This window comes from Octodon degus, unplaced genomic scaffold (genome assembly GCF_000260255.1).
Source record: "Octodon degus isolate 3935 unplaced genomic scaffold, OctDeg1.0 scaffold00153, whole genome shotgun sequence".
Lineage (NCBI taxonomy): Eukaryota > Metazoa > Chordata > Mammalia > Rodentia > Octodontidae > Octodon > Octodon degus.
The window spans coordinates 3529659-3552669 of NW_004524729.1; the positions used below are offsets into that span (position 1 = coordinate 3529659).

The 23011-nt window shown below is 59.9% G+C and overlaps 1 protein-coding gene across 1 annotated transcript in view; it reads left to right on the forward strand.

The window, feature by feature from the left end:
- The window catches only part of Tbc1d22a (TBC1 domain family member 22A), a 343764-nt gene extending 321045 nt beyond the window's left edge, over window positions 1–22719 (forward strand). The window contains exon 16 of the mRNA XM_023702532.1: window positions 21141–22719. Coding sequence (XP_023558300.1) covers window positions 21141–21269 — 129 coding nt within the window. The 3' untranslated portion in view covers window positions 21270–22719. The remainder of the gene's footprint in view (window positions 1–21140) is intronic.
- Window positions 22720–23011: the final 292 nt, after the last annotated feature.

Consider the following 23011-nt stretch of genomic DNA (forward strand, 5'->3'; position numbering starts at 1 on the left):
GTCTGGCTGCCCCCAAGCTCCCCATGCTTCAGATGGATCAGTGCAGCGCCTCACATCCGGAAGGCAACAGGGAGGGAAGCCACGCGGGGTGGGACCGGCTCCCTCCTCAACTTGGTTCATCGCAGCCTGGCTGCGCCCTCCCCCTGCCACCTCAGCTGGCCTGCTGCACATGTGGCCAGGCCCAGGCCCAGACCTCAGCCCGAGAGACAGAGCTGTGGCTCTGCTGTGGAGACCCTGAGCTGGTGACGTAGGCTTTGCCCCGCAACGTCCCCCACTGCCATCACTGAGAGCCAGCCCTGCCTGCCACCAGCCTGCAGCCATGGTCGTCTCCCAAGAGACCTCCTTGGAGCACCTCCTGCAGGCCAGGCTGGGCTTTTCTTCCTGTCACCCAGTGACCTCAGCCATCTGTGAACTGGGTCTGTCCCAGTTCATCTCCCTGCACTGATTCAGTTTAGCCAGCATGTCTCAAGTGCACATGGTGTGCCAGGGGTCACTTGGCGTGGAGCCTTGGGACCAGCGGGCTGGGTACCAGGTTGTGGCAGGGCAGATGGTAGTAATGGCGTGGGGCAGGGGCAAGAGGCAGTGATCAGAGCTGGGGGCGGGCGCTGGCTGTTCCCTGAGGAGAGTGCCCAGACTGGGTGGTTGAAAGCTGGATTCTGGGAGAGCCCAGTGCTGAGGTGGGAGGGGACAGGTTGATCTTGCTGGGCTGGGAGCCACAGGGAAGAGGTGGGGACAGCTGTTGTGACACTGGCCCAGGCCTTGGTCCCTGCAGAGGTAGACCAGGTCCTGGTGGGCCTCTGGGTGCTGCAGGAGAGGCCGTGCAGCGTGGCCGGAGGCCTCCATGGTGATACAGGCATTGCTTGCAGAGCGTTTCCTTCGAGACCCTCCGTGTGCCGGGCTCATGAAGCGCCCTTGCTGTGGTTAGAAGCTCAGCTTGCGAGACCAGGTTGCAAGGTGGTGCTCACTGCCCTAGTAAGAGCTGGCTGACTGCAGGGTAGGGGCAGCTGTGAGCTCACGAGCCCTGCAGTCTGTGTGGGGACCCAGGCATGAGTGAGGGGTCGGACCTGGGGCCCAGGGCCCAGGGGCTGGTGTCCTCCTCGAGTTCCATGTCCTTGTGCCCTGTGTTGCGCCTGCTGCTTGGCAGCACGCCTGTCTTCCCCACTCCACCAAGGGTCCCTCCTGCCTAGAACATGCTGCCTGGAGAACCCAGATCAATGCCTTCATCAAAAATGTGGACACAGGAAAATCCAGCTGTCCGTGGTTTGCTTGTCCAATAACAAGATGAATTTTCAGGCATTGTCCAGCCTCATGTGGGCTGCTTTTGGTAGCAGGAGAAACCTGGATACCAGGCTCCGAAACACAGCTGGTGGGACCCCTAGGCCCCGTCCCCGTGGGGTCCTGAGCCCCTGTGCCCCATCCTGCAGGCACCCAGCCGCAGCACCAGGCTTGGAGGATGGCTGCGGAGCTTGTGCCCGGCACCTGCACCCTTGAGCCTCACTGGCGGGGCCACCGAGGCCATCTCATGTGACACGTGGGCATAGCACTCTCCTTACCACCCCACACACACACCTGTCCCTTGGGGCATGCCCTGAGCACAGGCCACTCTCCCTGGGCACGGCGGGAGGGCAGTGAGCATGTGCAGCTGCCCCGTGCTGGTACATCAGAGAAGACCAAGGGAAGTGGAGGTGTTCAGGACATGCTTCCGGGGGCCGCACTGGCCACTCCCTGTCCAGAGCCCCTGGTCTGTTCGGCATGTTCATTTTGTTACCCTAATTAGTTTGAGAATTTTCAAGGCAAACACGATGGGATTTCTTAATTCAACTTTGGGGTTTCTTTTTTGAGATAAAGCACACAGACAGAGTTGCATTGATCTTTTAATTCCTCCTGTGAAGAAAAAATATTTGTTCTTAGCGTTTTTAGTGTGTCTGGTTCTTAGGGGGATGGCTGGGGCCAGGGTCATCAGGTGGGACACTGACACTGGGCTGTCCCCACCTTCTGGGCCTCAGCCCTCCTTACTGCCCCTCAGCAAGGCCATGGGGCTGCCCATGGGCTCCAGTCCTGCCTCTGCCAGCAGCTTTCTCAGCACACCCCGACTGGGGTGTGATAGGCGCTGCCCACAGATGCGTGCTCCGTGCCCTCAGCACCCTGAAGCTAGGCTCCACCTTCCTTGGTGGCTTCTCTGCCACAGTCCCCATGGCCAAGGAAACAAGGTCACAGCCCTGTTGGGCAAACTGGGGTGGGGGCCAGGGACAGTGCATCTCAGTAGTGCCTGGGGGCTGCGCACCTGGTGATGCGAGGTGCAGTCCCATACCTGCACTGCAGTGCAGCAGGCAGCAGGCGTGTTGGCCCTGGCTGCAGTGGCCCAGGCTCTGGGGAGGGCCTGACTGCTGCCTGCCCCGCCTGGGCGTGGTCCTGTGGCTGCCCTGCCCCATGGAGGTGGTGGCTGGTTTCTTCCACCCAGCATCTCTGTCTGATGGGCATGCTAGTACATCTGCCCCATGGACTGTTGCCTTCAGCGTCGCGTTGGTCACCTTAGCATTCCTGGATGCTGTGGGGAGATGTCATGATGCAGGAGGTCAAAGGCACAACACAGCCTCTTGTTTTGTCCAGGAAGAGCCACCAGGAGTCACCTCTGAAGCTCGCCCAGTGAGGCACATGCCCCCAGCTTGTTTCCTGTGCCTTCCTGCGCATCTGGCCAGAGACACATTTGGTCTGGCCCTGAGGTGCGCTTGGCCCTGCACAGGCAGAGAGGCAGTGGATGGTGGAGCTGCCCCGGGGCTGGGTTTCCCTGGCCTTGGCCCCTTCAAGGGCACTCGCTGCTCCCCGCCCCTGAGGCTTAGGAGGTGGGTCGGCAAGGTTGCTGTCTGGGTGTTCGCTGATCTCAGCCCCCCACTGCTCCCAGATGTCTTGTCCTGCACCGCAGGAGATGCAGTGTCTGATGGGTGGGGCCTTCTCGCTGTGTCTTCACTTGGTGGAAGGGGAGGGGTCTCAGGGCTTCTTCGTGGGAATACCAGTGCACCTGAGAGCCTCGCGTCCCGGGAGTTGAGATGCAGCCAGTGAATGTAGGGCCGCAGCGTTCTGACCCAGTGTCGGCTGCCTGTGGCATGGCACAGCCAGCACCTGCTCGTAGCAGCCCCTGTGGTGGCCCTGATGGTCGCACTCCTGGGCTTGGCCAAGGTCCTCGTGGGTCTCACACCAGGCCTTTGGCAGATGTTGATGGAGCGCGTGCTGTTGCTTCGTGTAGGCCCGAGGCCTGTGCAGGCAGTGTGCTGTCAGTGTGTCCAGCCAGGCGTGCTCACCAGAGCCAGGCCCTCGGAGAGCAGAAGCAGCAGGCGCTACAGGCGCAGGCGCAGGCGTGCTCTTGCTGCCTCGGACCCGTGTCGGGGTGGGCACCTCCCAGCTCGCCAGGTCTGCTAGAGCTCCTTGGCTCGCTGCGCCTGCTGCAGCTACAGTGCCACGGTCAAAGTGGGCCCCGGCGTCCGGTCTCCAAAGCCCCGCCTGCGTGTGGCGTACAGCATGGCGCCCCCTCTAGCAGGGCCCCCCTGGTCTGCAGGACTCGAAGGGCTGCATCTGTGGCCCCAGCGCTGGCCCTGCCTTCCCGACCTGCACATTTGCATTCAGGACTTGCTGCAAAAGCCCCGTTCTCAGTGCTGTGTTTTATGCCCCCCAATAATCCCGCTATAATAAACCTAATTCCTGCCGGTACATGAAAGGCAGCCTGTGGTCCTGTCACGGCGCCAAATGGTATGACATCTCCTTTCACATTATCACTCTTGATTGGAATTCACTCCTAAATACCGGCCTGTGCTCTGTCTGCACTCCCGCCACAGTAACGTCCTTTATAATCATTACCTGGGGACACTCTGTCACTCTGGAGACGGCCGATGGGGCGGCAGTACCACCCAGATGAAGCCGGGCCGTCTCTGCTGCAGTCTCCTCCCAGGAGCAGTGGACATGGCTGCGAGCAGAGACTGAGCTGTGTTCAGAAACAGCTGGAATGGCTCCTCACGCTGCGTGGAATGTGTGCACCGTGCTGTCCGCTCTTTCTGGGGCTCTCACTTATTCTCAGATAGACCTGGTCAGCGGGAAGGGGCTGGGCGTGGAGCCTGTTTGGAGCGGCAGGGCTTCCTTACACAGTGTTTGCCTCCTGTGGGGCAGGGCCCGCCCGGCCCCGGCCCCGGCCCCGGCCCCGGCCCCACCTCAGCGTTGCCCCATATGTGGGCCCCAGGGTCCGTGTGTGCTGCCGTGACCCAGGGAGGCTGTCCCAGGGCTCCCGAGTGCTTGTGTGGCTCCACAGCCCTGGGCTGTCCATGCTGGCATGGCCCGGGATGTGGAAATGCCACCCCTCACCCACAAGTGCCAGAGGGCAGGTAGCCTGGAGGAGGGGCTGGAGTCAGAGAGAGGCCCTTGGGCCTGCTCTGGGCCCAGGAGTGGGCTCTTGCACCATCCCACTGCACCACTCCTCAGTTCTTGAAGAGGACAGTCCCAATGTCGGCGAACCCAAGAGTTTCCGGAGTGGCTGGAGCAGCCTTCTCCACAGAGCGCACCGTGGTCCTGTGTGCACATTCTCAGTCCTTCCACCAGCACCGCCAAGGGACCTCTGTTCCGAGGTCCAAGGGCAGCAGCTCAGCCAGGGGCCCACAGCTGAGATGTGGGTTTTCTGAGCTGAGCGCAGGGCCACTCGGCTCTGCAAGGCCCTGGGAAGCCCTCCTTACCCCTCCTCACATCCTGCTTGGAAGCAGGGCACTGATTCTCGAAGAAAAGGGATCTTCTCCAAATGTCTGTTTGTTTCCCTGTGTTACTCCTGGTGTTTTCCTAGGAAAAGAGGGAGGGAGTGAAGGAAGGGAGGGAAGAGGGAAGGAAGGAAGGGAAGAAGAGGAGCAGAGGAAGGAGCCTGACTTGAGGGAGGAAGCAAATGACTTGGCTGATGCCTTAGTTTAAAGACCACAGTTTTATGTTTGGAATTCCACTGGTTCCAAAATAGAGCTAGCTGGGTGGTATTCTGTGAGTTGGACTGACGTTCTTGTTCTACCAAGTGGCGCTCTGGCGCAGAGCGTGTTCTTCTGCTGGGTCCGTGTCTCCAGGAGCAGCGCTAAGGGAGCAGAGGCAGTGGCAGCCTCCTTCATGCTAAACCTTCCCCCGCTGGGAGGCTGCGGCCTGCCAGGCAGCCCCTGAGGCCCCCGTGGCCCCAGGAGCAGGCTGGGGGGTCCCACTGGAGCCTCAAAGTGATGGGCCAGCATTGAAATCCATCCCCAAAGCTGTTCACCTTTTCCCCCGCCCAGCTGTGTATCCAACTCTCTACTTACTGATCCACCCTTTGCCCCCTCTCTGCCTGTCCACCTGCCCCCCCCATGCAGTGCATCCACCCACTCATTCACCTACCCACTGTCCCCCCACCTGTTCTCCTGCCCCACACAGGTACACCGTCTGCTCACCTACCCCCCCCCAGATCTACCTACCTGCTCTCCTACCTATGAACTCATCCATCTACTCACCCACCCACAGTCCCCTCCAGCCCCTGTGCACCCGCATGTCTACCCATCTACCCACCTGCTTACCTCTCTCCACCCACCTGTCCACCTACATTGCCCCCATGCGCTCCCCAGTCTCCTCTCACCTGGGCAGCCATCACCCACCTAGCCATATACCTCCCGCCTGTCCACTTGTGCTCACCATCTCCCCTCGCGTCTGTCCCTTCATCTACAAAGTCACAGCTGGTCACCCTTCACATGCCCCACGGTCACTTATGTGGATACCACCCAGCTGCCCTCAGCCAGGCCGAGTCTTGTCCTCTGGGACCCAGAGTCTGGTGGTGAGGCCCTTGTGCTGGTGCAGAGTTCCCCAGGTCCCCAGAGATGGGCAGAGGGAGTGGTGCAGCCCCTTCTGGCCCTGGCCTTGAGAGGACCCTGGCTCTGCCTGCTGTCGGGGAGATGACCACTGCTGCTCCTGCCCTCCTCCTCTGGGCCTTGAGCTCAGTCTCCCTGGAGCAGACGGGGTGGTCTCCAAATTGATGGCGGCCTGAAAGCAACTTTGCCCTTATAAGTCCGTAAATCTCAGGCCTGAGGTACTTGGTAGTGACCCTTTAACTTTCCTGAAAACAAAGGCAAAGTGTCTTAACGGGAGAGATTTACAGCCAGGTTTTACTGGAACTGGGAGGTAAAAAGCCTGCAGTAGAGGCTAGTTAATTAGTTCTGAACGGCTTCCAGGAATAAGCTTGCATGTTAATGCCATCATCCCATGCAGTTGTCCACAGCATCAGTGAAACAGTTGCCCACCTGAAATGGTTTGCAGCGCCCCCCGGGACTGTGCGCTCTGGTGGCACCTGGTGCAGTTGAGGCAGGAGTGACCCTGCCCATCCTTGGTCCCTGGAGACTTTACAGCATCAAAAGAGGAAGCGTGGGCAGCCTGGGGCCAAGGGTCTGCACTGCCCCCACCCCCTGGGAGACAGGGGAGGCTGTAAGCCCACGGGCGGGCGCGCCCTGTGCACACCAGCCTGCCCTCCTCCTCACACCAGGATTCTGCGCTGGGCCTTCCTGGCCATGCTGGTAGCAGCGCTTGGCCGCACTGAAGTGACCTTTCAGTTGGTGAGCCCCAGAGCTCCTTGGAAGGAGTCCTGAGAAATGTGAGGTTAGGATGCTCCAGATTACCACTGGCTTTGGCTTCTTTAGAAAAAACACCCCAAGGCCCAGCATCCTCCATCTCCCCTCCCCTCCCCCTCACCAACACCCACTGAGCCAGCCCTTCCCTTCTGCACCCCTGTAGCTGTCAGAGCAGCAGCTCCTGCTGCCCAGGGCCTCACCGTCCCACAGCTCCCCCTAGAGGCTGTGTGGGGTGCAGCAGGAGGAACTGTCCTCTCCACCAAGGGGCCTTCTCTGGAATAGGCTGAGACAGTGCTTCTCCACTCCAGGACCCTCCAGCCATGCCTCTGTAGCTCTCAGCCCTCAGAACAGGATGGCAGCTGGGGGTGGGGAGGGAGGGAGGGATGCTGCTGTCACCCCCAGGTCCTGGGAGGGCCCTTTAAGAGGAGCAAGGATTTCATCTTGGCCCAGGGAGGCTCGTGACGTATTTTTGCAGCAGAACACTTTGGAGCTCATGAGGAACACAGGCTGTTCACAGGGCAGTTAGAGGAAATGGGAGGAAACTGCAGCTAGGCTGCAGGAGAGGGCCAGCGCTGGTGAGAGGAGACCTAGGAACAGACCAAGGCCAGGTTTACGTGGCGGGTGGGGGTAGGGGTGGCGGTGGCAGTGGGGTCTGCTGATCGTTCTCTCCCCTGTGGCTCTGCAAGGCGGCTCTGGAGTGTCAGAGAGGTCCTTGTCATGGAGGCCTGAAAGCAACTTTGCCTTTATAAGTCCGCAGCCCGTTTGACAAGGCTCAGCTGGGATTCGCGGTGACCATAGCTTTAGGGCGGCAGCTGAGACTTCTGCGTGCCCATCACGCCAGTGTGCCCGTGACTGTCCTGTCGCGGTGTCCTCAAAGGTGGGGGAGAGTAATGGAATTTAGGCTGATTGACCTTGCATTGTGCGTTGTGCAGAGTCCCTGTGCGGTTACCATGCCTCTGCGCGAGGAGGGTAGGTCTGACCCAGAATTTTAAGGTCATGGAGGAGACAGATGCCAAATGAAGGACAAGCTTTGTTCTTTTAGTTAGCTTATGGGCATCTGTGGGCCCAAGCACAGAGCTGCTGGTTTTTTTGTTTTGTTTTATTTTTCCTTTTTAGGCAGATGCAATCTGTCAGTCCCCAGCTGCCTCAGGAGAACGCGCAGACCATGCTTTAATGACTAACAGGCTAGGACTCAGCGCCCTGCTTGCTTCCGTGGTGTCTCCTGCCAGCGCCTGTCTTGGGCCGCCTCCCGCACTGCACTGTGTCCTCAGAGCCGGCCTCTCGCTGGGTTACCGTGCAGACAGCACGTCCTGCCCGGTGTGTGCAGCTGCGCACGGCCCACGCCCACACGGGAGCTCACTCGGAGCAACCCACGTGGCCACAGGTGTCGCCGCGGAGGGCCGGGGCTTGCCTGTGGTGGCGCCGCTGGCTGAGATGCTGCATCTCGGGTCCAAGCCGTGTAGCTGGTGACTTCGTGATGGCGGACATCAGCAGGAACGAGGCGCATGCCTGTCAGTGGGATGCCCTCACTCTGTCACCTGTGTGCACCCAGGGCAGGCAAGGGACTGGTAGCTGGGTGGCCTGGCTAAGCTCACTCTGAGGGGGCACTGTCCCCTGCCCTGTGCCCCTGCTGGACTGGGGCTCAGGCAGGCTGGCGAGGGCTGGTCCTGTTACAGAAAGGTTCACCATCATGCTGCAAGCCCAGGTGCCCGCAATGCTGGCTCTCAAGGATGCTACAGCCCAGGTGGTGTGCAGGGAGACGGGGGTGGTAATTCCACGAGGAGGGCCCTAGTGGGGAGCCCCCTGGGCACTCTAAGCCATACCCTGGGTAGTGGATTTCTAACAGGTGGTCAGCTTCTTACACCCAGCTGAATTGAGCTAATGTGGTGCTGGGTGTGGGAGGCCCACCTGAGGGTTGTTGTCAGCAGCATAAAAAGCAGAACAGGAGATACTGCTGAAAAACTGTTAGGAAAAGCTGCTGGAAGCTGCTCGCTCGCTTGGATCTGCCGAGGGGCCTTGGCATGCTGGCTCTGCTGATGAACTCTGGAGGAGCGCTGGTCCTCATCTTGAGCATCGCTTCCTGGCTCCGGAGGGGAAGGTGGTGCCCTGCTCAGCCTTGTGGAGAAGCTTGCTGCATTGGCTTTCCTGATGGGAACTCAGCTTTCCTCAACGCTGAAGGGGCTCAGGACCCCGCTGTGGCTGAGGACGGCTGTGGTACCTCTGGGGGAGCTCTGGGGCTTGCCTTGAGCGTCGCTTCCTGGCTGCAGGTCAGACCCCCCAGCCTGCTGGCACAGACCCCTCATCCCGCTGGCAGAGACTTCCTAGCTTCCACCGCTGACCTCTGGGCCTTTCCAGTGCAGATCCGTGAAGCAGGCACAGGACTTTGTTGTGGGCTCTCAGGTCCCAATTGGACATGTGGGAGGCATTGGAATGAGCTCTTAAGTCTTCAGCTGGACTCATCAAGGATATTAGGATCCAGGCCCTCAGGTGGATTCTTTGGTGTTTAGGGTGTGGGCAGGTTTTGTGCCCTCCTTGTATATGATTCTTGAGTGATTCCTTATAAAGTAAAAATCTGTCCTGTATCATATTGTTCCCCTTGCACAGACCTCAAACCTTGGCACCCTGCTGGCTTCTCCCTGAAAGTGAAGGTCACCAGGGTGTGGTCCATGGAAGGGCAACCAGAGGGTACACAGTCAGACTCGGGGATGCCACAGGACAGAGGCGTTTGGCAGCTAATGAAGAAGGGGTGCTTGCTTCTTCGGGAGTTTTGATGTTTATGTCATTTGCTGGCTTTTACATTTTGTAATTTGTTCTACTTTCCTTGTTTTTCTAAGTGAACATCTGCTGGCACTCCCGGTCTTATGTTCACGTTTTATATTCTTAAAGGCTTAAGACACAGCCTTCAAGATCCACCCAAGTTCACTGTGGCCCGCCTGCCGGTGCCTAACTGCATTTCCCCTCTTCTCCGCTTCGGAGGGGCTGCTGGGGGCGCGGGAGCTTGGCTTGCAGGAACCTTGCTTCTCCATGGGGTGGGACAGCAAGGCCTGAGCAGCTCTCCTCCCTGCGCATCCCTGCAATCGGGCTGAAGCTTGTTGATACATCACTAGATAGAGTTCATGAAGACAGCTAAGTGGTGTGAGGGGAAATCCCCCCCACCGCCAGGACGCCTTCCCGAGACGGGGAGAGCAGGCGCAGCGCTCCAGGCCAGGCTGGGGCTGTGCAGGGAGCCTGCACTGGGGATGTCCTCCCCCACCTGTACTTCGGGCACCCACGCCTGTCATTCACAGATAATCAAACCAAATTTCCTTGCAGGTGGGACTGCAGCAACTGACTGAGAGCACGCTGTGGAACGGGCAGCAACGTGCTTCTCCTGGGCTCCATCAGGATCCAGCATGGCTCCAGAGGGCTTTGCGGCCATGTGGGCTTGGGATAGGGTGGGAGGTTTCCTGCAGACCTTACTTCTGCTCCTGTCTGCAGCCCTCGAGGGTGAAGTGTCAGGGCAACTGTGCTTGCTAAACATACGTTCACTCCTTCACTGCTTGGTGTGACACACTGCCATGGGCTGCCAGCAGCCTGTGCAGGTGGCTTTGCCTGACGAAGTCATAGCTGCACTAGGCTGGAAAGGAGGGGAGGGGATGGAGGGAAAGAGGCCCAGAGTGGCAAGGAGACCAAACCAGTGCAAGGAGCCGAGTTTCTGGTGAGGGGATGGTGTTACTGGGGTAAAAGCAGGTGACACTGCTCGTAGGAGAGGAGGGAGCAACCGGGAGCTGCCAGGCGCAAACTGTGCCGGTGAAATACCCCTCCCCTGGGAATAATTCTCAGGACTTCTCCTGTGTCCACTGTGCCTTGAATAATGCACCGGAAGTGGCCGCTGGCCTCCAGCCTCCTGCGCACAGATGCGAGGAGCCAGAGGTCACACGCAGCTGCCCTCGGAGGCCCTGCGACGTGCTTGCCTCCTGGCACCCTTGCAGGCTGCACTTGGTGTGCACTGTCTCTTGTCTCCAAGCAGTGAGTCTTCCCTGTTGTCAGCAGCTGCTCTGCAGGGAGACAGCTGCGCTGGAGGGGACCTGCAGGACATCTGTGGCCTGTCCTGATGCAGGGGCCCCTGGGCTTCAGGCGGCCAGCCAGCTCCGAGTGCAGGGTGCAGCCAGGGTGGCTGGACCTGGGCTGGGCATGGTGGTGAGGCCTGCTGTGAGCCTGAGGCTGGGCTGCTGTGGAAGAGCCCAAGCAGAGGGCAAGCTGGGGCTGTGCCAGGCCGCGGGGGCCCGGATCCCAGCGCTCTTGTGCTGCAGACTGGGAACAGCACCACAGCCAGCAAGGAGCCCTGCTTGGAGGGGTGAAAATCCAGGCCTCTCCGCAGCACAGGGAGGCCCCGAGTGCTGCTCCCTGTAACAGGGCTCCCTGGGAAGCACCTGCCTGCAGATGGCCCAGGCCATGGCCACTGTCCTCAGCCGAAGGCCTGCCCGAAGAGGCGCTCCCAAGTCAGGGAACACCCTGGAAGAGATGTACAGCAAATAACAGGGAAGAGACCAGATGGCGTAAGAAAAGAACAGTTGGCTTGGAAAACACAAGCTTTAAAAAGGAAGGTGGCGTGAGACAGCTTGTGATCTGCTCGAGAGACAGGCGCCCCTCAGAGCAACTGAAGGGCCTGGGTGGACGTGCGTCCCTGGTGAACATCTCCATGAGTGCAGGGCCTGGCTTCGGGGTGAGTGGGACCCGGGGTCCTGGGGCTCGTGGAGGGTCCCTGCCTCAGGGTTCCCCTCCCCAGGCTCCTCTCGCTGGGTCCCTTTGTCAAGATCCCTTTCCAAGGCTCTCTTGCAAGGTCCCTGTTTTACTTAGGGCTCTCCCTGGCCCCTCTCCCAGGGTCCCTTTGTGCCCAGTGTCTGTCTCTGTCCTTCTGTGGAGCCTCTCTCCTGGGGCCCCTGTCCCCAGGCCTGTCCTCCCTCTGCTGGCCTCATTCCCCTCATAGGTGGTGCTGTAGGGAGCAGCCCCCGGGCTGGCCTCCCCAGTCTTCCCTGCCAGCCCAGCTTCCTGCGTGGCTCCATTGCAGCCCTCAGTGGGAGTGCAGGTCCTGTCTGTCCTGGCCAGCTGTGACCCGTGCTCACTGCTCTTCCAGTCACCGTGGTATGTGGGTCATGCATGCGGCAGCAGGCCTCCTCTCTGGTGTCAGTGGGCATGTCCCGTGGTCTGGTTGTGTCCCCAGGAAGGCCAAGGCACCAGAGCCTGCGAGGTGTGCTCCTGGCCTCATTCTAGAGTCTGCGTGGACTGTGGCATAGCGTGTGGCCTCCACTCATTTCCCTCACAGGACTTCCGAAGTCCTATAAATAGGAGCTTACTTGGATGTTAGCTAAATGCTGCGCCGCATCTGTCCACCTTGTTCACCACAAGAGCAGACACCTTCACACACAGGTTGTGGCCCGCTCTCAGACCAGATGGCTCAGAGTGGCGTCCGGGCTGTCCTGCAGCAAATGGGCAGCGTTGTAGTGGCCCGAGTCTGCAGCGGGGCCAGGGAAGGCATGCTGGCCAGGCTGCCTCGCCTTACCCTCAACTTGCCGTGGCCACCATGGACACAGAGTGTTTTACATGTCCCCCCACAGCTTGCGTGGGCATAGGGGGGCCTTTCAGAGCTGGCTGGTCATGCACGTGTGACACTAGATTAAAGGTGTGTGGTACGGAACGCGTCCGCTAATTGACCTTGTGTAGTTCTGGATGTGGGTAACGGAACAGCGCACCCTGTGTGGGGTGGCACCACCCAGAAGTCTGGGGCCTGAATGGGATTAAAGGGAAGGGAGGCTCCTTGCTGCCACCCCCTCCTGCCCGCCCTGCTGCGCAGTCTCCCCTCTGCAGCGCCTCTCTGCAGCGCGGCCCTGCCTTGTAGGCAGCCAGTTACAGACTGCAGGGAACCTCTACAAACTGAACCAAGTAAACCTTTCCTTCCTTCACTTTGGGTGTTGAGTATTTTGTGTCAGCAACAAAAAAGTGAGACCAGGAAGAAAGTCCTGGAAGAGGAGTGACCCAGGAGCTGGGGTAGCTGAGGTCTTCCTAGGCAGGCTTCTGGCCTTGGGGAGGGTGGGGTCCGAGTTCATGGGGCTCTGCCGCTGTTATACTCTGGAGATGGCTTAGGACAGACACACCGGGATCCTCCCCAGGAGGCCAGGGACAGCCTGTGTATGCAGGGCACGTGGGCCTCTGCCTGGCTTGCCTCTTAGGTCTCAGTGACCGTCTATGGAAAGGGTACGATGTGGCTCTCTAAGCCTGATTTAGGACGAATGAGACGAGGCAGGGGCAGGCCTGGTGTGACGCGGGGCCCTGGACAGGCGGGCCTGGCGCTGTCGAGAGCACCCCTCTGTACACTTAGTGGCCGCTCTTGTGATGTGCAGCGTGCTCGGGCTCTGGCCAGCGGGGACTCTGCACTTCGTGTCCAGGTGAGCCCTACTGTGCTCTCAGGGTGCCTCGGCCGGGCTGCCCTTCCCGTCCTCGGCTGTGCTGTGCTGTCGCTGCCTCCTGCCCGCCCCGCCATGCACCATCTCTCCTCTGTGAGGCTGGCTCTGCTAAAGGTCGGTGTATGCAGCCGTGGAAGTCTGGTCTATTTGGGGGAATGTCTGCTCCCTCGGGGCCTGGGGCCAGGGACCCCACCCCAGCCAGGATCTGGCTGTCGAGGTGCAGGCTAGGGGTGTTGGCTGCTGGGCTGGGGCATGGTGGCCCTGGAATTCTTTCTGACCTTGGTCACCAGGATCCCTTCCTGCCCTGGGTTGATGAAAACAGGGAAACAAGGGGCCCAGAGTCACCATGCAGCTGCTGGGTGTCCTTCTGGTGCAGGTGCGGTGTCACCTCCTAGTGACCATGACTGCAGCCACGGCCAGGGAGGGGTGCTGCGGTGTGGCATGGTGGCGGTGGCGAGCTGCTCCTGCAGTGCAGGCTGTTTGGCCTCACAGTGGTGGTGGTGATGATGGCAACAAAGGAGGAAGCATCTCGGGGTGGGGGAGGCAACTGGTGGCCGTGGGATGGAAACCTTTTCCTGTCCCTCCGCACCCCAGCTGCCAGAGTGGAGCTGAGAGGAAGGCCAGCTTGGGTGGGCGCTGGGTCCAGCTCACGCCTCAGCTCCAGAAAGTGTTTTTCTCTTACAGTTTCTCTTTTGGAAAACGCTGTGAAATTAATTACAAAGACAGCGCATGTCCCGATGCCGTCAAGGCTCCTTGGAAGACGGAGCCGCCATGTGTCACCTCCTATTCTCACCCTCCGAGGGCTGTCAGCCTGCGAGCTGCTGGCTCTGCCAGCCGCTGTCCAGCCCCGGCTGCCTGTCACTGTCCTATTTTTAGCCCGGGTTTGGTGCAGGGGACTTGACAAGACTTTCAAACTAATAACTGGAATGTCAGAGAAATCAGCTGTCGGAGCTGCCCTGTGGGCCCACAATGGACCAGGAAAGAGAGGGCGGGTGGCGGGAGTGGCCGCAGCGTGTTGGCCTCCACGGACAGCAGCCTGCTGGGCTAAGGGGCCGGGCCTGGCCGCCAGGACACGTGGCACCTGAGGGGCCTCACGGCGCAGGAGGTCTCTGCTTGGACCCTCGGCCGCTCCACCCAGGTGAGCGGCAGTCTCGAGCTGGGTGGATTCAGGCTCTTCCCGCAGTGTCTGTCCTCGACACACTGTGGGCGCCAGACACGTGCTGGGCTGGGCTCTGTGCCCTCTTCCAGTTAAGAGGTGCTGAATGAGTGCGAGAAGGAGGTGGGGTGGGCTAGGTGGCCCAGGCAAGCCGGCCTCTGCGCTGCCATCTGCTCTGTGACCCTCCTAGCTCCTGTGAGTGCTCTGAGCCCTGCAGCAGTAAGATGCTTGAGAAAACCAGGCCAGGGGTGTGCGAGAGGTCTCCTGAAGGGCCCAGAAGGCACCCAGGTGGTGAGGCAGCGAGACGCGCGGCCTCGGGAACAGTGCCCCGGTGGCTCAGGGAGGCACAGCCCCAGTGCGTTCAGTACATGGGACCCCGTGCCCCTGCCCACAGGCTGTGGGGCCAGCGGGTGGTGAGGCAGAGCTTCAACCTGGCACTGTGGGCCACTACCAGAGGACACGCGCAACACCCCCTGTCCTGTGCCCAGGCAGGTGGCACCTGTGAGAGGGCCTGTGACATCCACATACCACACATGACTCACAGACACATGCCACACGTGCCACAGCACTCTGCAAACATCCATAGCCATGCTCTGCCATACATGCCATGTTCACACATGCACACACACACACACACGTGTGCAGCCCTGGGCACCTAGCCTTTCCCCTCTGTCTCTCACTGTCCTCCCCTCAGAAGGCCCGACGCTAAGGCCTTCCCTGTCCCTGCACCTAGAACTGAGGGTGTGCAGGGAGCAGCGTGGCAGAGTCCACCCTACATGCAGAGGGCGTGAGGCACCCTGGCTGCTCTTGGCTGTGCAGAGCTCCAACTCTGGGCTCCTTCAGAGGATGGAGTGCACAGCAGGGACTACTGTCTGTCATCTCCCTGCAGGGAGTCCGCACCTGCCCCATGCCTGTCCTTCGTGCCTGGCTTTGCTGGGTGTTGCAAGCTATTTACCCAGGGCCCCTGGCCATGTCAGGGGTGGAGCAGATTTGAGTTCCCCGGTGTCACAAGGGGTTCCGTGAAGGACCCCAGTTCTTCCCACATCTGTCCTGATGAGAGTGGGCTGTGCAGATTGGGCCTTTGTGCAGGCTCCTTGGTGGCCAGCATTGTCGTGGGCTGCCACCTACCCCTTTTGCCTGTGGCTGTCACTGAGTGTGCTCTTCGGGCCACAAGCCCATTGGCCTCCTTTTTCTGCAAACCTCCTGTTTGTGTCCTTTTCTACTTTCTGTAGAACACTGATCTGTTCATTCCCACTGAGCCTGTGTGCTTCAGGGGAGGTGCGCTGTGCTGGCATGGAACCAGGCTCTGCGACCCTGCACATGCCCCGAAGTCCCTGTGGCCCCTGGGTTTCCTTCCAGGCAGGAAGGAAAGTCCTTCCGGGCAGGGGCTGACTCTGTGGTGCCGCCAGGAGTGGTTTTCAGCCACACTGCATGATATGAGCCTCTCTTTGCGGAAAGTGGATTAAACCAGCAAATCCTGTGGCCTGCCTGTGGCTGAGACACTTCACCCTCTCCCTTCAGGAGGAAATTAGTGAGCGGAGGCAGCTGGGCCCCTTCTGCCCCACTGTGATTCATTTGCCATCTTGGGGAGCTGGAGCTTGTAAGCTTCTGATGTGAGCAGCTTCCCAGCCGCCCTCCGTGCCACCCTGTCACACTCAGGACAGGTGGACTGTCCTGGCGGAGCTGTGTACCCTTGTGGCCTGGGCTGCCAGCGCCTTCTGCACGTGCACAAGGCCGGTCGGAGCGTCCCCTTCCTGGCAGCACTGGATGCAGGCTGAGGCACTCAGAGCAGTGCCACTTAGGGACATAGCAGTGTCCAGGTGCCACAGGAAGTGTGAAACCCAGGTGTCCTTCCTTGCGAGACACCTGAGGAAAACATCTTCTGTACCCAGCTTGTCCAAAGTGGGGTCATTTGAACTCACAGCCAAGTGAGTTATTGAAGAAAATCTTTACACGGTTTGTTCAAACTCAACATGCAAAGTCCAGGTGGGCTCCCCGGACCCCCATCTCAGCCAGACTCCTGGGTCAGCTGCTCCGCAGCCGTGTAGCCCCAAGCTGTAGGCTCTGAAGGCCAAGTGCATGGTGGCCACCTGGCCTCGTGGCTCAGGCACCCTTGGCCCTCACTCGCTGGCCAGTGTGCACCACATGAGGCGTGCTGCCCGCACAGGGGCCCTTGGGGACCCCAAGGAGTTGCCCGCTACGTGGGTGACCACACTCAGTGATCTCTGCTGCCCACAAGGAGTCCAGGCGCAGAAGGCTCGGGCCTTTGTGTGGAGGACAGGACCTGTGGCAAGGCTTTCTGTCCCCATAATCGAAGTCCTTGCAGTAGGCAAGGACACTCACAGAAGCTACCTGACTGGACAAGAGAAGTCCGGTATAAAGCTGGCGTGGTGACACATCTCGGCAGTCCTAACACCCTGGGAGGCTGAATCGGGGGTGAGGGGGCTGTGAGTTCCAGCCCAGCCTGGGCAGCTACCGACTGAGCGAGACCCTGTCTCAGATTTAAAATAAAACTTCCAAAGGGCGGAGGTTGTAGCTCAGTGTGAGGGTCACGGGCTTGCTCTGTCCCCAGTGCTACTCACCAGTGGCCGGGCCCGACAGGTGCTGCTCTGCTTTCTTAATTGTATTTTTAAAAATCATACATTTGGTGAGAGGGTGCATTTAGAAGATTAGAAAATGCAGACAAGTGGGAGAGACAGCCTTGGAGCCTCCCCAGGACCCCCAGATACCCTGTGGCTGCTGGTCCTTGCCGGCTTTTTGTGTAACTTCTTGTATGTGACTTTGTGTGTCACACGGAAAGATAACACACACAGGGTCCCAGCGTGCTGTTTCCAGGCTGGGCTTGGTCCCACAGTGGGGCACAAGATCGTGCTGTGTGCACAGGACCCTCGGTGCAGGCGCAGCCTGCTGTGTGGACAGCAGCGCCCCAGAAGGCTCTATGGTGGCCAGGGTTATTCACAGTGCTATCTCTGTGGCCCATTCGGCCCTGGCCCCTGCACCCTTCCCATCTGAGGGTCCCACGCACTCCCAGCACTTGGGCTCCTCCTTCTGTCCTTGTGTCCTGCCTGGCCTCCGGGTGATCTTGTGCTTGTGGCTGGTGGTCCCTGGAACATCTCTTCAGTTCCTTTTGTCCCCACATCTTCCTTAGGGGAGACCTGGAGGGGTTGTGGAGATGGAGCCCAAATCCCTTTAGCTGCTGTAGGTCTGTCCTCCGTATGTGCAGGTCCTGTTGGGTGACCTGCACACGTGGGTGCTGTATGTGGCTCCCAGGGGGCTGGGCCCTGTGCAGGGTAGCTGGTTGGGCTTTGCTTTACATACTCAGCAATTTGTGCCCCAGCCCATTCTTGAGGTATACTTTAAATTCAGTTCATTTTGCAGTCTAAGCTACAATTCCAGCTCCCACCTGAAGAGGCCAAAGATGTCCTGCAGGTCTCTGGCCACCTCTGGGGATGCTGCATGTGGTGCAGTGGCGTCCTTTCCCTTGGACATTTGACTGTCCCTGCAGGTCCAGGTGTCACACACGTAGGATGCTGTCCTCCTGCTTTGAGGGGTGAGCTCAGTGAGAGTTTGATTTCTTATTAAACCTACTTGGTAAACGACTTGACATTTTCCATGGATGAAAATGTATTCAGTAACAAACTGAGTCAGCAACAAATGCTGCTTGGTGGCCACTGCTGCTATGAGACTTGGTGCTGCCACATGTGACAGGTGAACAGCAGCGACAGCAGGAGCATGCACAAGGTGCCTGTGCTATTCCGAGCATGCCCGGAAAGGGGCAGGAGGCCCTGTGCTTAGCCCATCCTGTGGCAGTGAGACTTGCCCAGGGACCTCAGCTGACATCCCTCGGCACACATGGAGCTCCCTGTTGTCCCCCACTTGTCTGCTGTGTGCACTGGCCTCTGTTGAGGACCACATGCCAGCTTGGGGGACACAGGGATACGGGGCCCTGCCAATGCAACAGAGAAGGCAGATGTCCTGAGAGCCAGTTGAGGCCGCGGAGGATGAGTCCGGGTGCCCTGGGCCCGGGGTGTGGTGTGGGGCTTCCCCTGCCTTACATTGCCCATGCTCAGAGCCGCATGATGTCCAGACAGGCAGACTCTGGCCCCAGGGGGACCCAAGATGCCCAGTGAGTGCTTTCCTGGGGCCCAAGGGTAAAGGACAGGGTGGGGAGCACTTCATCCTTTGTGGGAAGGCACAGGGAGGTCACTGCACTGTGCAGATGTCTCTGTGACTCGTGTGGCTAGCAGCGTAGAACCCTCTGGCAGGATGTGGCCAGAGTGGTGAATGTTACTTGCTCTTTAACACTCCAGGCTTATCCCTGGGAGCCTTCCCGGGACGGACAGAGCAGCGGGACAGGTCTGTTACAACTCCCCTGCTGCGCTGCCCAGAAGAGACCAGGGGGCAGTCACGCTCCTGGGGGCTTTTAGCCCCTCGTGCCCCCAGGAGATGAGTGGGCCTGGCTCTACTTGGCTGCACAGCCACGCTGCCTCACACTGTCCCGCAGCAGAGGCCGCTGGTGTAAGGGAGAGCACCTGGCGTGCCGGGCTCCCAGGCACACGCGTGCCCGCCACACTTGTGCAGGCCTTGCCGAGCTGCTGCATGCCCCCAAAGGGAAGGAAAGTTCAGAGACACATCGTGACATCAGTGCTGAGAGCAAAACTCCCCTCGGTCAGGCACCCCACCTCCACGAGCGCGGGGGCTGGCGTGGAGAAGCCATGCCTGGAGCTCCGGGGACACTGGGCGAGATGTCCCGGGCAGGGTCCTCAGGCTCATCCTGTGCCTGCGCGCCATCACGCAGGGCAGTCATCTCTGGCCAGCCACAGCCCTGGCATGGCAGAGTGCGGCGGCTTGGTGAGTTACGGCCGCCAAGTGCGCAAGGTGGACAGCGCAGAGTGCACAGGGCTCATGAGTGCGTTGTGTTTCCCGCAGAGGAGACACCGCGCCTTGTGCATGAAGAAGACAAGCCTTTTTAAAAAAGAAGTCTGTATTTAAGGGCATGTTTGTCTGTGTTCTTTTCTTGCTATAAAGGTCACCCAGATAGATTTTTCCTTCTTTAGCATTGCAGGCCGCAAAGAGCTGGGCATTTCTATTCTCTCTCCATCCCGTGAACCTGGGGGACTAAATTAGATTCTGAAATTGAGTGTGCAGTGGAGTCGCGGAGTTACCATAATGGGAGGGTATTGCTTCTCACCTTGCGAGGAGCCAGGTCATGATAATATGAAGCGAAGTGGATTAAAAATAAAACCAAAGGTATTTATTTATGACCTGCTCAGAATTGGATTGGCATCCGTGTAAGTTGCATCTAATGGTGAAAGACAGCAGATTGATGTTGATGTGTCCCCGAGGACATATTGCCAGCTGAGTGTGCTCCGTGAATTCAATTTAAAGGCCCACAGAAAGTGTCCAAAATGCAAAGGAAACGGAACTGCGGCAGAGGTGGGGCCCTTGGCTGCGGAGTCCTCGCCGCTCGGACCTGTGCTTGGAGGCTCCTGCTCTGAGGCGGCCCGGGTTCTCCGTGCCAGGGGTGTGGGGGGGGGCAGTGACAGGGGAACTGCATGGCCAGGGTCTGAGCTCTTGTCCCAAAGGCCTCTCCATCCGACCCGTGACGGGGGAGTGCATCCCCTGTGCACAGGGACGGGGGACAGAGCCCCAGAAACCCTGTCCCAGGTGAGCGGGCCACAGAAAGCGGGATGTGCCCTGCAGAGTGAGGACTCCAACGCACGGGCTGCTCCGTGCCCACCTATGCCGGAGCAGGTCGCAGGAAGCCAGGGGCTGGCTGCATGGGCTGGGGATGGAATCTTACGGGGCAGCACCAGCTGGGGGAAGGGGTACAGGCAGCCTGCAGGTGGCTCGGGCCGGGCTCTGTGGGACCAGCGTCTGGCAGGCCAGCAGGACGATGCAGGATTCTCACCCGGGAATTTGCCTGGCTTCCACGAGGGCACAGTCTTGGGCCAGCCCCGACCAGGGCCTGAGCCTGCTCTTCTGAGCCCCCATCCAGGAAGCTGTCCTGGCCAAGCAGCCAGCCGCCACAGCCAGGCACAGTCCTGCCACCTTCTCTGGCGGTCGCAGGCCCTGAAGCCCACCTGCCCTGAGTGAGCTATTGGCTGCCTGTCTCCCCTCAGACGCCCCCCGAGCTGCCACACCATATTATCAAGTCCGTGTCCTACCAGCATCCGTCCCTGGCTTCCGAGTGCTGCAGATGCTCCTCATTTGCCAGTGGAATGTGACCCAGTACCTCTTGCTGAGAGGGCTGTGCTGTAGGCCTGGGGTGCTGGAGGGGCAGGAGACCCGAGCGAATGGCGGCCGTGGTCACTCTGCAGAGCCCGGTGAGGGTCCGGGGTGTGTTGTGTGTTCCCTGCTCTGGGCGACATGAGCTGTGTGGCCTGGTGTGTATGACCCGTGCCAGGCTTCTGTGACAGAGTGCTCATGCTGTCCCACTTACAGAGAGGTGGCTGGGCTTGGAGGTGACATTGTCACCAGGTATTTGGCTGTACTTGGACATGAACCTGGGTGTGTCAGTGCCCGGCATGTGGGGCAGCTGTGGCCAGGGACTGCTGAGCTCCTGGTGCCCCAGTGGACTTCACCTGGCTCAGTCCTGAGGTTCCTGCCACCTGCTCCTTAGCTGCTGGCCATGCTAGGCTGGAGGGAATTGCCTCATGCCGGGAATTTTGCCCTGGGGTGCCTTTGCGGGAGTGGGGTCATTCCCTGTCCCCTGACGTGAGAGGCTAGGGCAGGATGGTCCACTCCCTAGGCCTCCCCTGCACTGGACCTGGGGGCCCTGTCTGTCCACAGAGGGTATGGTGCCCACCTCCCTGTGGTGGCTCAGCTTTCAGGGAGCAAGCTGCATCTGTGAGCACTGGTCCCATGGCGTCTCACAGCCCACACAGCTCCCACACAGCCTGCCACTCTGTTGGCCCTGCTGACTGCTGTCTCTTCCCACAGGAGCTGCTCCTCTTCCTGCAGAACCTGCCCACCGCCTGCTGGGGAGATGAGGACATCAGCCTGCTGCTGGCGGAGGCTTACCGCCTCAAGTTTGCCTTCGCTGACGCCCCCAATCACTACAAGAAGTGAGCCAGGCCTCACTGTGGGGCCGGCGCCCTCCCTGCCTGGCCAGCTGCAGGCCTCTCTGAGCTGGCCCCAGCCACACACTGCCTTGTGGCTGCCCAGCCAGGGTGGGTCCGGTGTGTCCTCCTGCTGGTGGGAATGGGTGGCCCCAGTTTTACGAGTTACCAAAGAGAGCCAGGGATGGATCCCAGCTTTGGGAGCCAAATGTATGTCAGGAGCCCCCCTGTTCTGTCCCTGGAGTGTCCTTGCCAAATGCCCTCCCTGGACCCCTGACGTGGAACAGCCAAGAGGCAGCCCCAAAGAGTGGCCTGCTGTTAGCTGCCAGGCAGGGTTACAGGGGCCAGCTCAGTCCTGCTCTGCAGAGACTCCTCTGCTGGGGGGGGGGAGGATCAAGTGCAGGCTAGGTGCTGGGGTGCGGAGGGTGAGCTGGGCTCTGCGCCTGAGCTGATTGCTTTCTGGGCTAGAAGCTGACCTTGGGTGACCTGGAAGGCAGGGACAGGAGGCTGAGAGCAGAGGAGGCCACGCACAGCTGCCTTACCTTCCATTTGTGCTCACCTTTGAGAGAGCTCCTGGGCCACTGCCTGTCCCTCGTGGTCACTCACACAGCCCACTGTGGGTCAGCATTGTCCTTAGCAGGGCCCACATGGGGCCGTGGATACACAGGGTAACCTAAGTGAACTCCCCCTGCCACTGCCCTCTGTGCCAGGTCCCCAGGGCTTTGCAGGTGGCTGTTCTGTTCCGCCTCCCCCACGTCCTCCCAGAGTGTTGTGGCTGTGTGAGCCTTCATGACTCAGGTACTGTGGGGAGGTGTCAGACACAGGCTCTGCAACCCTGGTGGGGCAGCCTCCTGTCCTCAGCAGCCTGCTGTGACTGCTCTGAGATGCTGTCCTTTCTTGAGGAGCAGCTCTGCCCTTGCCCAGGCTCCAGGAGACCCCCTAGAGGCCGGGGCCCCAGATGTGTGCAATGTGTGTGTCCTTGCTCCCGTGACAGTGGTCTCTGCTCACTGCGCGTGGCAGGAGGTTGGCACAGCGCTCTGTGCTGGTGCCCTATGCCCCAAGACGGCGGCGGGCCATGTGCCTGCAGCCAGGTAGAGCTCACGCCTCCCCCCATCTCCCTCCAGTTCAGGGTTCCTTCCAGAGCACCTCCCGCTAGGGATAAGGAAGTGGCTCCATGGCTCTGTGTGTGCAAGCCCCATCTCCTTCCCAGAATCTGCTCCGCTTGGACTCATATGTGTCTGCGCAGCCAGAGGCTGGAGACACTGCAGGCCTGCCTCTGGTGGTAGTGTATTTTCCAATGGGGAAGGACCCATGTGCTTAAATTAAGCCCTGTGCATTTCCCGTGTGCAAACACCAGGTTGGGTGTGGGGACACCGGCAGAAGTCCCAGGTCTGAGCAGGTGACTGGAGTGTGTCTGCAGTGTGATGTGTGGGACGAGGAAATAAAGACGCATTGATGCAGCTGTGCCTTGGCCTGTGGCTTGTGGATGGCGGGCCCTCAGCCTGCGCCAGCTGCTGACATCCTCGGACCTGGTGTGGAGGTGCATTCGTGCACATGGTGTGGAAGGCCGCTTGCCAGCTGTGAGGCAGGACTCAGGTCTCCCAGAGCCCAGACTGCACCGCTGGGGTCGGGAGCTGGTGCAGAGAGCACCAGGGTCCCATCCAGGTCTTCTCCTGCCTGCTCTGAACAGGAGCCCCCACCTCACCATGTCTCAGCTTCATGAAAAGCCTGTCTTGAGGCGGCCCCAGGGCT